The 15085-nt window shown below is 39.4% G+C and overlaps 1 protein-coding gene across 1 annotated transcript in view; it reads right to left on the bottom strand.

The window, feature by feature from the left end:
- Positions 1 to 11801: 11801 nt before the first annotated feature.
- The window catches only part of ears2 (glutamyl-tRNA synthetase 2, mitochondrial), an 8695-nt gene continuing 5411 nt past the window's right edge, over positions 11802 to 15085 (bottom strand). The window contains exons 7-9 of the mRNA XM_076288774.1: positions 13832 to 13962; positions 12895 to 13033; positions 11802 to 11990 (exon numbers count right to left, since the gene is read on the bottom strand). Of these exons, the coding sequence (XP_076144889.1) occupies positions 11907 to 11990; positions 12895 to 13033; positions 13832 to 13962 (354 nt within the window). The 3' untranslated portion in view covers positions 11802 to 11906. The remainder of the gene's footprint in view (positions 11991 to 12894; positions 13034 to 13831; positions 13963 to 15085) is intronic.

Raw genomic sequence — 15085 nt, forward strand, 5'->3', positions numbered from 1 at the left:
TTCTAGATGCTAACGTTATCTAAATGACTGTCTGATAGTGCTACTACAACCAGAGCCCGTCTTCTCTGCTACAACCAAAAACACCCAGTAACGTTAAGTTACATGGCTATGATATGAAGCTACCCTGAATAAATTAATAAGATGTTGTTTGCCATTATTATTACCGTATGTGTGGCTTGTGAAGAGACTAACATTACCTTCAACTGTGTTGGCTAATATTAGCTGACAAACGTTAGCTGCAACCATAGTCTAGGCTACAACCACCATGAAGCATATTTAATTAGCATTGATGCTAGCTATATGGTCTGCTAATGTCAACCTTGGTATGATCATTTTAGTTCGTTGTAAAAGTTCGTTTTGTTTCTGTCAGCAGTTCATACCCAGTGAACAAAGAACTATGTTTTTATGAGTCTGTCTTTGTGTATATTTAACATGAACAGTAATTGTAAGTTAATGTTAGCTAACGTTAGTTAGCATGAATGACACAATTGTTAACCTGTTTGAGGCTGAACGAAATTGGCAGGCAGAATATCCATTCATATCATGAAGGGTAGCTTCTACATCTCTGGGTGGACTTTTAAAATCAGTCTGGATAAAACATTTAAAAAAAAGTTAAAGATACATACCTTACGAAATCGCCTGATTTCCATTGCATGCTGACAGCTGGTGGACTGGACGGTTGGAAGAATAACGATGTTTTTTCGAACTCTCAAATAACTATGCAGCTGTGTTAAAGTCACCCAGGTGCTGGGTAGTGTACTCCACGTCAGGTGGGAGAGAGGAGGGGCGCTGTCCTAAACTATCAACCCAACAAGCTGGGTTACAGAAAATAACCCAACATGAGTAAAAACAACCCCACAAAATGCCCTGACAGCCTCAACCCAACGTTTGGGTTGAGAAAATAACCCAGTATTTTTTAGTGTGCAGGATGGTAGGGGAAGGTACCGCCTTTTTTGCCTCTGATTGGCTAGAAGGGCTCTTTTTTTGCCTTTGATTGGCTAGAAGGGCTCTCACGTTCATGGCAGGCTGTTGGCTAGTCTGTTTTGATGGTCTTGACAACAGAAGTAAACAAAGTCAATTTTTTCTCAGGACTCAGGAGCTATGCTCAGGAGACATCAAGCTTTTGTTGCAGTTAAGGTAATGTTATGCTTTATGTTGAACTATATTAGATTATTAGATTAAAATGTCAAGATAATGAAGTAAGCTAACTCACAACATTAGCTAGCTCTAAGAAAGGATAATAGCTAATGTTAGCTTATATTCTATTAATTAACTTAATTAAATTAGCCGGATGAAATTTAACGTTATAACTCTTACTGGCTATGATAGCAAGTTAGCGCTAGCAGCTAGCTGCTCTCATTGCACCTTATGTTACTCGCAACATTAGCTAGCTAGCTCTAAGAAAGGATAATAGTATAAACATAGTGCTATAGTTAGTGCTATAACTTTTACTGGCTATGATAGCAAGTTATGTTTGAGGGATATTTTTGCTGTGGTATTGTTGCTGCTCCTCATGTCATAGCTACATGTAACAGAATGCTTGGCTGCTCTTAGTGCATTTTTGTTGCATATATTCTAATGCTGCTCTGAGGGCACCTTATATGAAGGCAACCAGAACTGGCTGCTCTAAGGGCATTTTGCTGCATCCTTACTCACACACATTCTATTTCTAATCCTTACTCTCAGGGCACCTTACAATATCTCCATTCAACATTCATTGGCTGCTCTTAGGGCACTTTCTAATGCTGCTCTGAGGGCACCTTATATGAAGGCAACCAGAACTGGCTGCTCTAAGGGCATTTTGCTGCGTCCTTACTCACACACATTCTAATACTGCTCTTAGGGCACCTTACACTATCTCCATTCAACATTCATTGGCTGCTCTTAGGGCACTTTCTAATGCTGCTCTGAGGGCACCTTATATGAAGGCAACCAGAACTGGCTGCTCTAAGGGCATTTTGCTGCGTCCTTACTCACACACATTCTAATACTGCTCTCAGGGCACCTTACACTATCTCCATCTCCATTTACTGCTTCAGGAGAAATACATGTTGTTAATTTTTGTCTTTTGTCTTTGCCTGTTTAGGGAAACTTAACCAAGCCAAATGAACAGTAAGTTATTCATACTATTTTTTTCCTAATCTATGTTAGACATTTCATACACAATCATACACATGGGCAACATAAGGTCCTGGGCCAGATGCAGCCCTTGGAGTGTTTATATTGGGCCCCCGGGCACTTATGTAATAGGCCCAAATATCAGACTTATGTAATAGGCCCAAATATCAGTGAAATACTGAGAAATGCTGGGTACTGTATCATGAAACATCATTGGCATGGCATTCAACTCAACACAATTAGGCTATGTATAAATTGTACAATATGTGGCCCCTGACTTGCCTCATCATAGTACATGTGGCTAAAACTGTTGCCCATATGCTCTATCTGCCTGTTTCAAGCTGGTGTGGCACTTGAGACAGAGCGCTGTAGGGAAGTTAGACTACGTATTTTGATGTTTCTGTTTTACAGGGGCAGCCGTGGCCCACTGGTTAGCACTCTGGACTTGTAACCGGAGGGTTGCCGGTTCGAGCCCCGACCAGTGGGCCGCGGCTGAAGTGCCCTTGAGCAAGGCACCTAACCCCTCACTGCTCCCCGAGCGCCGCCATTGTAGCAGGCAGCTCACTGCGCCGGGATTAGTGTGTGCTTCACCTCACTGTGTTCACTGTGTGCTGTTTGTGTTTCACTAATTCACGATTGGGTTAAATGCAGAGACCAAATTTCCCTCACGGGATCAAAAAAGTATATATACTTATATACTTATACTTGTTTCTCACCAAAAACATTAACAAATCGGCAAAACAGTCGCTAGTCTATAAAATGTGAATTTTGGTATCCAGAGATTACAAAAAGCAGAAAAAACTAAGTCGCTGAATCGCCAACACTACTTTAAAGTAGTTTAGCATGCTACATGTGCTAGTTGATTGGATTAAATTTGTGCCATTACCCTAAGTAAGGTTAACTATTTTGGGACTTCATTTCTTTACCTATGCAGACTTAGAAACACTGAAGTCCAAAGGACTTTCTAGTGAAGTTGTCCTTGGGACTGTTGGGCCATTCCAAATCTTTCTGGGCAGTTTGGAGGCCCTTTTAGGCCCATTTGAACTTCCAGATGAGGTAATTTTGTATTTCTTTTCAAAAATGATCCTCTTGCCCCTTCTAGGCTATATAACTGTCAGCCTTTCACGTCAACTTGACTCTATTGTGATTTATTGTAATTTTTATATTTTATTATTTATTACTTCCTCAGGTAATGGATGCCCTCTTTCAAGTAATCAGCAGGGTAACCCATACCTTTATAATACTCTCTCTCTCTCTCTCACACACACACACACACACATATATATACATACATCAAATATAGATATAACATCAACGTTAACGCAGCAAAACAAATCCCTTGTTTGACGTGGTGGATGATGTGGTCTGATGGAGCATACTACCAAGCCCAAATGCTACTGCTCTTGTCTGGTAAGTATGAATAACACACTACAGTCCATGTGTATAAAAGGCTTACATAGACTTTATAATGTCATTATTAATTTAGCTCTCTGATACGGTGTAGTAACAAATACTAGACTCTGTTAACGTTAGCGCTAACGTTAGCTAGCGTTACGTTAGCATAGCCGTCAGACAGGCTCATGCATAAATCTGGTTCCAAAGGTAACTTAACTTAGCGGTTAGGTATGACACATTTGCTGAGTGTAGGCTTATGAAACGTCCACTAGCCTGATCACTTACCTTCAGTTACATGAAGTCATCATGAGCAGTAGGGGTGACAGCTTGCTTGGGTTACCTTATGTCCTGTTGATACAGACGGTCGCCGCACTAACGTTAATGTTGTGTCAGGCGGTCGCCTCTCTGGACTGTAGCCTATCATCAAATAACTAGGCTCACACATTGTAACCATTGTAGACATATGAGTGTAGGCTAGGCCATGGTAGGCCTTTGCTGTAGTAGGCCTAATGATTTTAACTAGTTCAAAATAATATAGGCCTATTATATATAAGATAATGCACAATGTAGGCCTACCTGTCATTCTGACTTCCTGTTGTGCTAGTGTTCTCCTAGTATATCTTTTTGTGTCAAGTAATTACATTAATTGTGTCAATTAATCATACTCTTATTTTTCCACATTCTTATAACAAAAACAATGCTTGCACTGATGATGTCCCTGCACTGTTTACTTTTGCACTACCACCATTGCACATACTCCACCATAGCACCAATCAGGGTCAATGTATCATAGGTGCAGTCCCTACTGGCACTATCAGGCCTAGTAATCCTCACTCTTTACTTTTATATAACTGGGTGATTACATTTATTGTATGTGTGTGAGATATGTGTGTATGTGTGTGTATGTACTGTATAAGTTGCTGCATATCTAAAATTGCCCTCTGGTATCTATCTATCTATCTTTTTGTATTACAGAGGATGAGGACAATCTGAGGAAGCAAATGGAGCTCAAAAGACCACCTGTGCCCAAGATCAGGCAAGAGCCTTTGTTGGCCAATGAGAAAAGAAAAGAAAACAGCCTTCCATGGCACCAAAAAAGTAAGCCTGCCATTCACTAACACAGCACTAAGCCTGCTAATACCTTAGCATTTGTGAAAAAGCAATAAGAAGATTTGCATCCCCACAGCATTTACAGTTATTCCTCAGTCACTTTGATGCTTTTCTCACATCACTATTAACATTTGCACAGCAGTTAGTGAATATGTACGCTTCACATTTGCAATTTGTTCAGAGGAAGGAGAAATTGCTACTATGATGTGCAAATGAATAAATGTTGTGGAGGTTGAACTAATAGTTGTGAATAGTTAGAATTTTCATTCCTGATCTGAGAAACGCACCAAAGCAACTGAGGAAAACTGTAACACTGTCTTAAGTTGCTATTTGCCACTTTGACACTAACAAGCCCAAAACGGCACATTGTATTTCAATCACCTCTCAGATAATTAAGACACATGAAAGAGAAGGGGACAGACAATTCATGCAGAAAATAATAGCAAAAAAATTAGCTGCCAAGAAAAGGAAACCCATTTGTCAAAAGTCAGATTTGGTAAGTTTGCTTTCTTTAATGTAAAGTTAAGGCTAAACAAGGCTAAGATAAATAGTATTAAACGGGATACATAACAACATACCAAATAGAACTGCAGTCTTTACGAAAAACGAACCCTTTACAAAGGTATTTATTTACAGGACGCAACCTTTGTGAGATCACCCATCCCCAAAAAAAAGAAACTTCTCAAAAAAAATGAAACAGCCTCAGAGTTTCAGGTAAGAATTCTGCAGTCATTGACCATATATTTGATGAATGATGATGAATACATATTAGTTTACTGAGGTTTTTGTCATATAGCATGGTGTGGAGGGATCTCCCAACCAAGTGGCTCTGGTCCCCTCTGAGTTTGAGGTAAGACTTCCTCACACAATGCCCATATCTTCAAATCTTCATGACACACAACACAGGCAGGGGCAGCTGTGGCCTACTGGTTAGGGGTTCGGGCTTGAAACCAAAGGGTTGCCAGTTCGATCCCCAACCAGTAGGAAAAATGTGTGCAGGGGAAGTGGTTGAGCACTGCTCTCCCATGTCCACATCCACGGCTGAAGTGTCCTTGAATATGGCACCTAACCTCACTGCCTCCCGAGCGCCACTGTAGCAAGTCAGCTCACTGCTCCGGGTTAGTGTGTGCTTTAGTGTGCTTCACCTCACTGAGTGTGTTCACTGTGTGCTCTGTGTGTTCCCTAATTCACGGATGGGATAAATGCAGAGACCAAATTCCTTGTATATGCAAGTATGCTTGGCCTATAACCCTGATTTACATTTACATTTTTTTACAGAAACAACATATCATTAAATGTACGTTGGTTTTATCTTAGAATGCTGTGCCGGGATCGCCCAGACAAAGACAGACTGTCCTTTCAGAGCCTGAGGTAAGTCCTCAGCACTTAAGGCCCATGTCATTTAAAGGAACATCAGTTACAGCATCACTTATTGACATGAATGAAATTGGACATACAAGTAAACGATAAGAACAGAAAAGAAGCAATCAGCAAAAAATCTTATTGGTTGTTTTTAGGATGCTTTGGAGGGAGTCGGACCATCCAGTCGGAATCCCACATTCTTTGATGCTGAGGTAATGAAATGCTTATCATGTCCATTTGCAATTGTGGGGATATATCCCATCTTTACTATTGCTTTAGATGGATCCAACTATTATAAACTGCATTTGAATATACTAAGGTTTTTGTGTTTATAGGACTTTTTGGATGTCTCTGATGACAAGGTAAAGTGCTTTGCACATGATGACTGCATGTTAAGTTTTTTACAAGAAAATGTGTATGGTTTTACAGAAAAACAGATTCTGATGACCCTTTGTGCTGACATAAATTACATACTTTATTTTTACTTCGCATTTAGGATTCTGATGTATCAGATGATGGTGTTGTTCCCCAAAGGATGTTTGGAAACATCAAAAAAGCTTAACAGCAATTAAAGACCAAAAACAAAAAAATATCCTCCGAAAATGAAGACCTCAAACAAAGGTAAATTCAAGATCTTATCTTACACGCACACGCTCAGCTTGTGTAAGAAAGGATAACTATTTGAGTTTTGTTTTGTTTTTTGTGTTTTTCTCTCAAACGTGTTAAATGACAGATACAAAGATTTCGAAACACAAAAATAAAAAAAGAGAGGGATGGTCTTCGGGCAACCATAGAGGCAATTCATACAAACACTGCCCGCGTGTTGGGAGGTCAGCCTATGGGTGAGTGAATAATAATGCAATAAAAAAATGCAAGTTCAAATGCAATCTCTTTAAAAGAAGTGTATTGAATCAAACTGATTAACAATATGTTTTGTCAATATCCTGTGCAGCCCAATCGGAGTCGCAGATTACTGTATGTCAAGGCTATGCTTGGTTTGGTAAGCTATGGTTTGAATGTACCTTGCCATCGCTTCCCTGCTCAGATGGCAAGATACATTCAAACCATAGCTTACCAAAACAGTTACAGCAAAACCTCCCCTCACTCCTGAGAAATATCAGGCAGTAAAGGGTTTCAATTCATTCACGTTTAACAGAGAACCGATTCTATTTCTATTAAAAAATATAACAAAACAAAAACATGAACATGAATTGTTTCTGATATTTTTGTTGTTTTTGTTTTTCAGACACATTCAAGCGATGGCTTGTGGACAATGGCGTAGGAGAAGCTGAGGTGGCTGTACGCCACAAGAAAATAGGAGTATTAATTTCAGAAAAAAATCATAGATCTTAACAGAAAAAAATAAAAACCGCCTTAATCATACCTTTTGAAATATGTTGTTCTTTGTTAATTGTTCTGGGAGTAGGTATAATAGTAGGAAAATAGAATTGCACATTTTAAAAAAGGAGAAGTTGATAATTGAAAACATTTGTAGGCCTATGTAAAACAACTAGAGTTTTAAGCTGAGTCATATCTATTTTTGTTTTTCTAAAGTACAAACCTGTTGTCACCAGTTAAAACCATTACAGACCAATTCACACCAGTTAAAAAATATAATATAATCTTAAACCAGTTCATACCATTTAACACCAATTCATTCAACCAGTAGGTTTCTTTAACTGGACCTTACCAATACAATCCAGTAGAGACCAGTTACCCACCAGTAAAAAAATATAATATAATCTTAAACCAGTTCATACCATTTAACACCAGTTCATCAACCAGTAGGTTTCTTTAACTGGACCTTACCAATACAATCCAGTAGAGACCAGTTACCCACCAGTAGAAGTGTTCCAATTTCCATATAAAAACCAATAAAACCAGTTGAACTTTTTACTGGTTTCAAAATGGTTTACAACTGGTTTCCTACTGATTTTCTACTGGATCTCAACTGGATTCCTACTGGATCTCAACTGGATTTTCAACTGGATTTCTACTGGAATTTCCGCTAGGGTGGTTACCGCCCCCAAGTAGAGACCCACGGGAGCAGAAATTCACTTTGTGCGAGCAGACATCAACTTCGAGAGAGCTGCGAGTGACTGGAGCGCTGGTCAGATTCGTCCTCGCTCGCAGTATATTTTTCCTTGCTCGGGGAGCAGTTTCCTCTGAGTGCGCAGCGCACGCAGAGAGAATTTGCACGCTCGCAGTTAATATCTACGAGTGTGAAATAATATACGCCCGATTGCATGTTTTTTCACTTGCTTTTCTGTTGCCATACAAACATGTTTTTTTTTTTTTATGTATCAGCCATGTACTGTAACATGGCGTTCCCGGTATCAAATTATGCAATGTAACCACTTCATGTCGAACTCGGTGTTGTCACACATTCATTGGGCCAGAGCATAGCTCATTTCTTGCCACCATTGAAGTCATAAAAGACATGATGTCCCTCTTTTCAGTGAGGCCTATATCTTCCCACATGGGTAAGGGCACTGAGTACAGATCAGGGATGATGGTACACCTCTCCTGTGACTCTGGAAGTGATTCACAGTTTGGGTTGATTAAACTGGTGCTCAATGAAACCACAAAATCACCCATAATTAAGGTGGTCAATCAAAAATGGTCTGGTTTTGAGAGGCACTTCTTTGTATACTCTGTTGTCCCCACCTACAAACATTGAGGACTTACTTGATCACCACCCTCTATATGCTGTCAAGTCGTACAGAGAGAATGACAACAGACTGTTCATTTCAATTCGCTACAAATTTTTTAAAAGTTGCCAAAATTGCCATTGCTGGTGTATTTAGTTCTATTGGTTCTATTTTTTGTTCTGTTCTGGGTTACAAATTGCCCGCCCTCCTCCTCCACACTCCTTGGTACAAATTCACAAAACAACACATCATGTACAGGTAAGTAGAGGTAAATAGTGGTGCACAAGAGGAAGTCTACCATATCACTATGATTTACCATCAGCAAATAAAACCATTGATGTTTATCTCTTTATCATCTTTCCAGACTAACAGTGCTGTGCTAATTAGGACCATTAACAGAAGACCCACAAAATTCTGCAGTTCACATATCACAGGAGACAGCCAATGAGGAAACTGTGAATTCCCTTCCACTTGTTTTTGAAGTCATTCCTGTGTTTTTTGTAAGTCCCATTTTAACATCTTGGTTACCGGTTATACTGTATAACAAGTTCCAAATCTACTAGCCATGTTAAACCTTTGCACATGCAACCACACTGGCTTCCAGTGGCCTAGTTTGCTCCTGGCATACAAGACCCCACGTAACCATGCCCCACTGACCTCTCTGACCAGAAAATCCCCACCCCTGTCTATCCATCCAACCATACACCTGATTTTAAAAGTAAATTGAAAATCTATATATGGACAGACTAACTTTAAAAAAAAAAGACTATTATGTGCCTTAATAAAATGTATAAATGTAATGTATTTTTTGTGAATTCTCTATTTTGAAGGATATTGGACCGATAATGTCAGCCACCTCAGATGGCAGGGCAATTCTCACCAACTTAGGCCATACTGGTCAATTGCTCTCTAAGGAGAGAAGATGAGAATTTTAGATGAGAATTTTAGTTTACTTAATGGAGACATTTGGGGAAACATAAGTACATTTATGTGAATGGCGTTCTTTAATACCTCATTTTCAACTTGACATTTAGTATGCAATTCATATTGTTAGTGGATAAACATTTGCTTTGCCCTTTTCAAACCTATTCGAATGTGTTGCTGTTGTACATGTACTTTACCTGTACTGTAAGTGTATTTGTAAATTATATGTGAAAATGATTGTTTGGCTTCATCCCTGCCATTCTTTTGTTTATTGTTATTTAACAGAACCTCAACCAACACAAAAATTGCCCTTGCTAATTCGTTGATCCAGACATTCCCATGTCTAAGGGATTCCTCTGACACTGGCAGGGTCAGTGTTGGGAGTAATGCATTAAAAAAGTAATGTAATTACAGTAATGCATTGCTTTTTGCTGTAATGCAGTAATGTAAGGCATTACCAATACAATTTCAGTAATATTTTACTCGGTACAATTCTCAGTAACTGAAGTTACTTTGCTTTTTAATCCAAAATTGAGAAATGCTCAATTAGCACCATGCAGATAAGATTATCCAAGAATTAAAGAAGTAATCTATGCTGGTCCTGGAATTTGATTACCTTGTTTAGATGACTGTAGAAAGGGAATTTGAGTTATCTCTGCCATTCATGCAACAGATCTAACATGGTTAGGCTATACTTCTAATTTCAAGCATTGAGAATAACTAGAATGTTACAAAGATCATAGCCATTATTTTCAAACTATTTGCATTAAGTCTACACCACTGTAAGTGGAAGGAAAGGCAACCAGCAATGATGAGAACCATTTAAAGTCAACATACAATTTCACTATGGCTATATTTTACTATATTAAGTTGTGAGTGACCTTTGGCCTTTGGGGTCTACATTGTCCCATGAGCCATAACTGCAACCATTATATTGTTCTTTTGTTAGCCTTAAGCCTAGCTCAGTCATTATGCCATACCACATCACCTCCTGCCGTGTAATGAGCTGTATTGAACACATGAAGATCTATTGAGAACACCAAATCCATATTTCCTGTTATTTTGGTGAAAGTAATGTAAACGTAGTGTAATGCCTTACAATTCAAAGACAGTAATATTGTAATGTAACAAATTACTTGGAGATGACAGTAACAAGTAATAAATAATGCATTACGCTTTTGAAGTAATTTGCCAAACACTGGGCAGGGTGTTGAAAACACCCTCGAAAAATTGCCCCTCCATTTCCAATTAACTACTACAGTAGACTATTCATCAAACGTCCAAAAGAAGCAAACAACGAGTAGATCTATGTTAATAATTATAGGCTATCCCAATTCAAATGATATGGTAGCCTATAGGCAGACAATTTGTTGTGATTTGCGAGCAAATACATTTATTAAATAGTAATAGTATATCAATGGAATAAAGTTTGTTAAAAATTCACATGGAGGTCTGATTTGAATGACAGCTAGCTATACCAATAAGACAACATTAGAATGAACTAGCCTGTCTGGAACCAGGCTAGGTGCAGAGAATAAATCCCCATGGTAACTTGTGTGCCATCTCTTTTGTGAATTCACAACATTTTTGGGAAAGTTAGCTCAAATCTTGTAAAACTACCGCCTACTCAATCAATTATCTTGAAAAACTAAGTTCTCACGTGTAAGATTCCGTCATATATCTTACAGGTGGAGCTCCGCCTCTCCAAAGATTTTGGATCTCGCAGCTAGGTGCTTTAACAGTGTTGTGCGTGCAAATATGCCACTATGGACATGCATACCATACAACATCTGATGACAATTGATGTATTTGATGTTATACATGCTACTGGCTAGCCACTAAAGATAACCGCAGTGTAGATTACGCTATGGCTCATAAATGTGGAAGTAATCATTCTTAAATATAGGCGGTCTTGTGCATCTCCACGTTTCATGATTGGCCAACATCATCCCAACACCGAGAACACGCACAGATCTGATGTTTGGAGAGGCGGAGCTCAACCTGTAAGATATATGACAGAATGTTACACATGAAATAACTTTTTCAAGATAATTAATTGGCCAGTAGGCGGTAGTTTTACACGATTTGAGCTATAACTTAGCACATAACAGGGGTATACAGTACTACGAAGTACGTTAGATAGATCTAGGCATATTGGTGGTTATGGAATTCAATGGGCTACTCATAACCCATCTTTTCATATAGCGGGTCAGTGCATGCCTCCATTAAACAGATCCAATATCTATCAAAATCTTTTTTATTCGTTTACACACGTATAAGACAGATAACATACATATAGAGACCAAACAATAGATTTCAACTCTACAAAGTCTTGTGTTCTTCATATCAGTGTTGCAGCACTCTTTGCAGACGTTGGCAGGTTTCTCCACTTCCTAAAGATACCATCATTTCAGCAACACTTGGTCCTTGCTGCAAGAGGAAAAGAATGAACACATTCAAGTTAATCATTTAAGTAAAGCAACATATAGATTACCGTACACCCACTGGCTACTTTGGTAGGTATACATTGCTAGTTGCTGGTTGGACCTCTTTTCTACGGTGGCCGACAGGTGCAAACGACATGGAACTTATGTTATGACAACAGATGCAAATCAACAAAACACGTGCAAATAAACAAAACACAAGCAACTTAAGAAAACAGCTTCATCTTCATTTGAAAACACTTGCACATCATTTAGAAAATGCGCTGCAAATTCAGAAAACATTTACATTTCAGAAACAAGCTGCCAATTCACAACACGAAACATAAGTGTTTCCGGCGGACACATAGAAGGGCTAGAAACACTCCACAGACATTTCTAACATATCCATATTGACATGATTGCATAACACAGTTGCTCTGCACTGCTTGCATTGTTCTGTCGCTGATGTTTACTTTGTTGGTGATTTTGTTTTTGATGGTAAATAGGCTTGTGTTGTTCATTGGACGCTGTGGGAATCCCTAGGAGCACTAGGAATTGACGCTCCTAATCCCTAGGAGCAATAGGAATTGACAGGAGAATTCCGGCAAAACCCCCCCCCGAAAACAATCAGTTCTTCCTAGCAGAGTTGCTGCAGCCAAGATCTAGAGCTGCCAGGCAGCTACAGTGCTACACTCTGGGTGCATGAACATGGGGGCTCATGGTTGACCATGAGAGACCGTGCTACATACCTACAATCCAATTGCAGTAAAAGATAGATAGATAGATAGATAGATACTTTATTGATCCCCAAGGGGAAATTCAAGAAATGTAATATTAAATCATATAAATAAAAATAATAATTGATATTGAATATAAAAGTTATATGTATGACCATAAGAGGGCGTCGCTACCTGCTGTCCGCTAAGGGCGAGTCTGAGGAGCTTCATCACGGAGCTGTACTTGGTGGACTTAACCTTCTTGGCCATGGCCTTCAGCTCAGCGCCTAGCCAGTCCGTGGTCAGGGCTTTCCCACGGCCTGCCTCCATCAATCTACACAGGAGGGATGAGATGGGGGAGAGAGAGGGGGAGGGGGGGATGACAAAGAGAGAGGTTGATGTTTTGCCCAGACAAATTCACACATTACTGATGGTAGTCTCTGTCTTTTACACACACACACACACACACACACACACACACACCCATCTATGTTACTTGCTATTTTATTTTCACTATTCCAGTGATCAACTAACTATTGAAAATATCCCTATGAGTGATTACTCAGTCATACTGGCTGGGCAGTCCTGTCCCATTTATTTACTTAAAGCAAGCACTGGTTAAAGGGATGCACAACATATGTAGTTGCTTGTTTGATTGTTTACACACATTTTTTATTTCTTTGCAAGCTAACAGCAGCAACAGTTTGTGATGTTTGCTGAGTGTAATCTTGGGTCATGTATGAAAACTAGTATTACCAAGCAATACTATAATGAGTGTCAGGTCGAGTGTAGCTGGGTTTAAGGGTCAGAGGTAATGGGTGGGCTATGTCGTCATCGAAAACGTTGTTTTTAGTGTTCAAACGGGAAGGGCAAAATGGGCAAGGCCAAAACGATAAAAAAAACTCGAAAAAAACACGAAAACCGTCTGTGTGAAGTGGTGTGAAGTTTAACCGAACCTAAGTCCTAAACTTAAACTCAACCATGCATTGTAGTTAATATAGTTTCAACAGAAAGTTTGTTAACAATCTGAGCATGTGTAGATCATCTATAGTTTGTAATCCAAATAAAATGACCCAATCTATGACTAAACCACACCAAAGCTCCATGCCAGTTGTTTGTTTTGGAAACTCACTCGATCACCAGCATAGTGATGGTCGCTGCCTCGGAAGTCAGCTCGTCTAGCTGTTGCCGGGCAACCGATGGCCTGATCCACAGATAGGCGTAGGTGGGGGTCACCAGCTCACGCACAGAGGAGATGTGACCCTGGGGGGAGAGGTCAAAAGGTCAAGGTTATTCGTCAAAAAAGCAGACATGAGTATGACGGCAACAACGACCCGGGACCATAATTCCATGCCAGTTTGGGGTATTTCTACATTTGGCCCACAGTCTACTCCAAACAATGTTTTGGAATTGACTACTGGGCTTTGGGCTTTAGAAAGTTAGGGAAATTAACCGTTATTCCATCTCCATAACATAACCAAACAGAAAAGTGTTTGTTGTGTACAACTACACTTAACAACTTTGTACAGCTTGATCTACATATAGCATTCAAAGGAAGTATCTTAATTTAAGAAAAGGTTACACACACACACACACACACACACACACACACACAAATTCAAAAGAGGCTTAAAGTACATTCAGTAAACTGAATTGTAAACATAACAGTGTCTCAATTCATATACACAGAGAGCACAACACTGCATGTGTCAGTTTAACTCCAGATAGCTTTCACAGTTTATCTGACGGAGCCCCTTAGTCATCAGAACTAGGCCAGCTCGACACATATAGCATTCGGAGAATCAACTTTTTGCAGGTTTGCATGTTGAGTTGAGTTCTCGAGATGATGACGCTTTTACTCAAAACAGCTTGCACATGAGACACAACAGCTGTTCGAGGAGAAAATGGCTGAGGTGCAATGCAAGTGTTTTGAAAAACATACAGAGCGAAGTGTGAAAAACAACGAAAAACATATTCAGTGCAAGAGATGGGGGAGGATTGACCTTGTCATCTTGATGGCATTTGAGTGAGACGAGGGCGAGTGAGTGGTTTCATTATATTCTCAGCCCGGCCTCTCTCTCTCATCGGCCTCAGTCTCATCATTCCATTGTAATGTCATATAATGTCATGTGGAATAACATGTCATATAATGTCAGGTGGAATAACATGTCATATAATGTATTGTATTTCTTTTTTTAATACTATAACTACTACTCTATTATTATTACTACTATTGAGATATATACCAGTAGATATAGATAGACAGACAGACAGGCAGGCAGGCTGGCGGACAGACAGACAGACAGACAGACAGATACGCTAACTGATGGCAAGCTGCATTTTACCCATTTGTGGTTAATGATCACACACACACAGCACACAGTGT

This window comes from Alosa pseudoharengus, unplaced genomic scaffold (assembly GCF_046254945.1).
Source record: "Alosa pseudoharengus isolate Yale_2024_CS ecotype anadromous, Long Island Sound unplaced genomic scaffold, YU_APseudo_1.1 YU_APseudo_1.1_scf_1, whole genome shotgun sequence".
In the NCBI taxonomy this organism is placed as follows: domain Eukaryota; kingdom Metazoa; phylum Chordata; class Actinopteri; order Clupeiformes; family Clupeidae; genus Alosa; species Alosa pseudoharengus.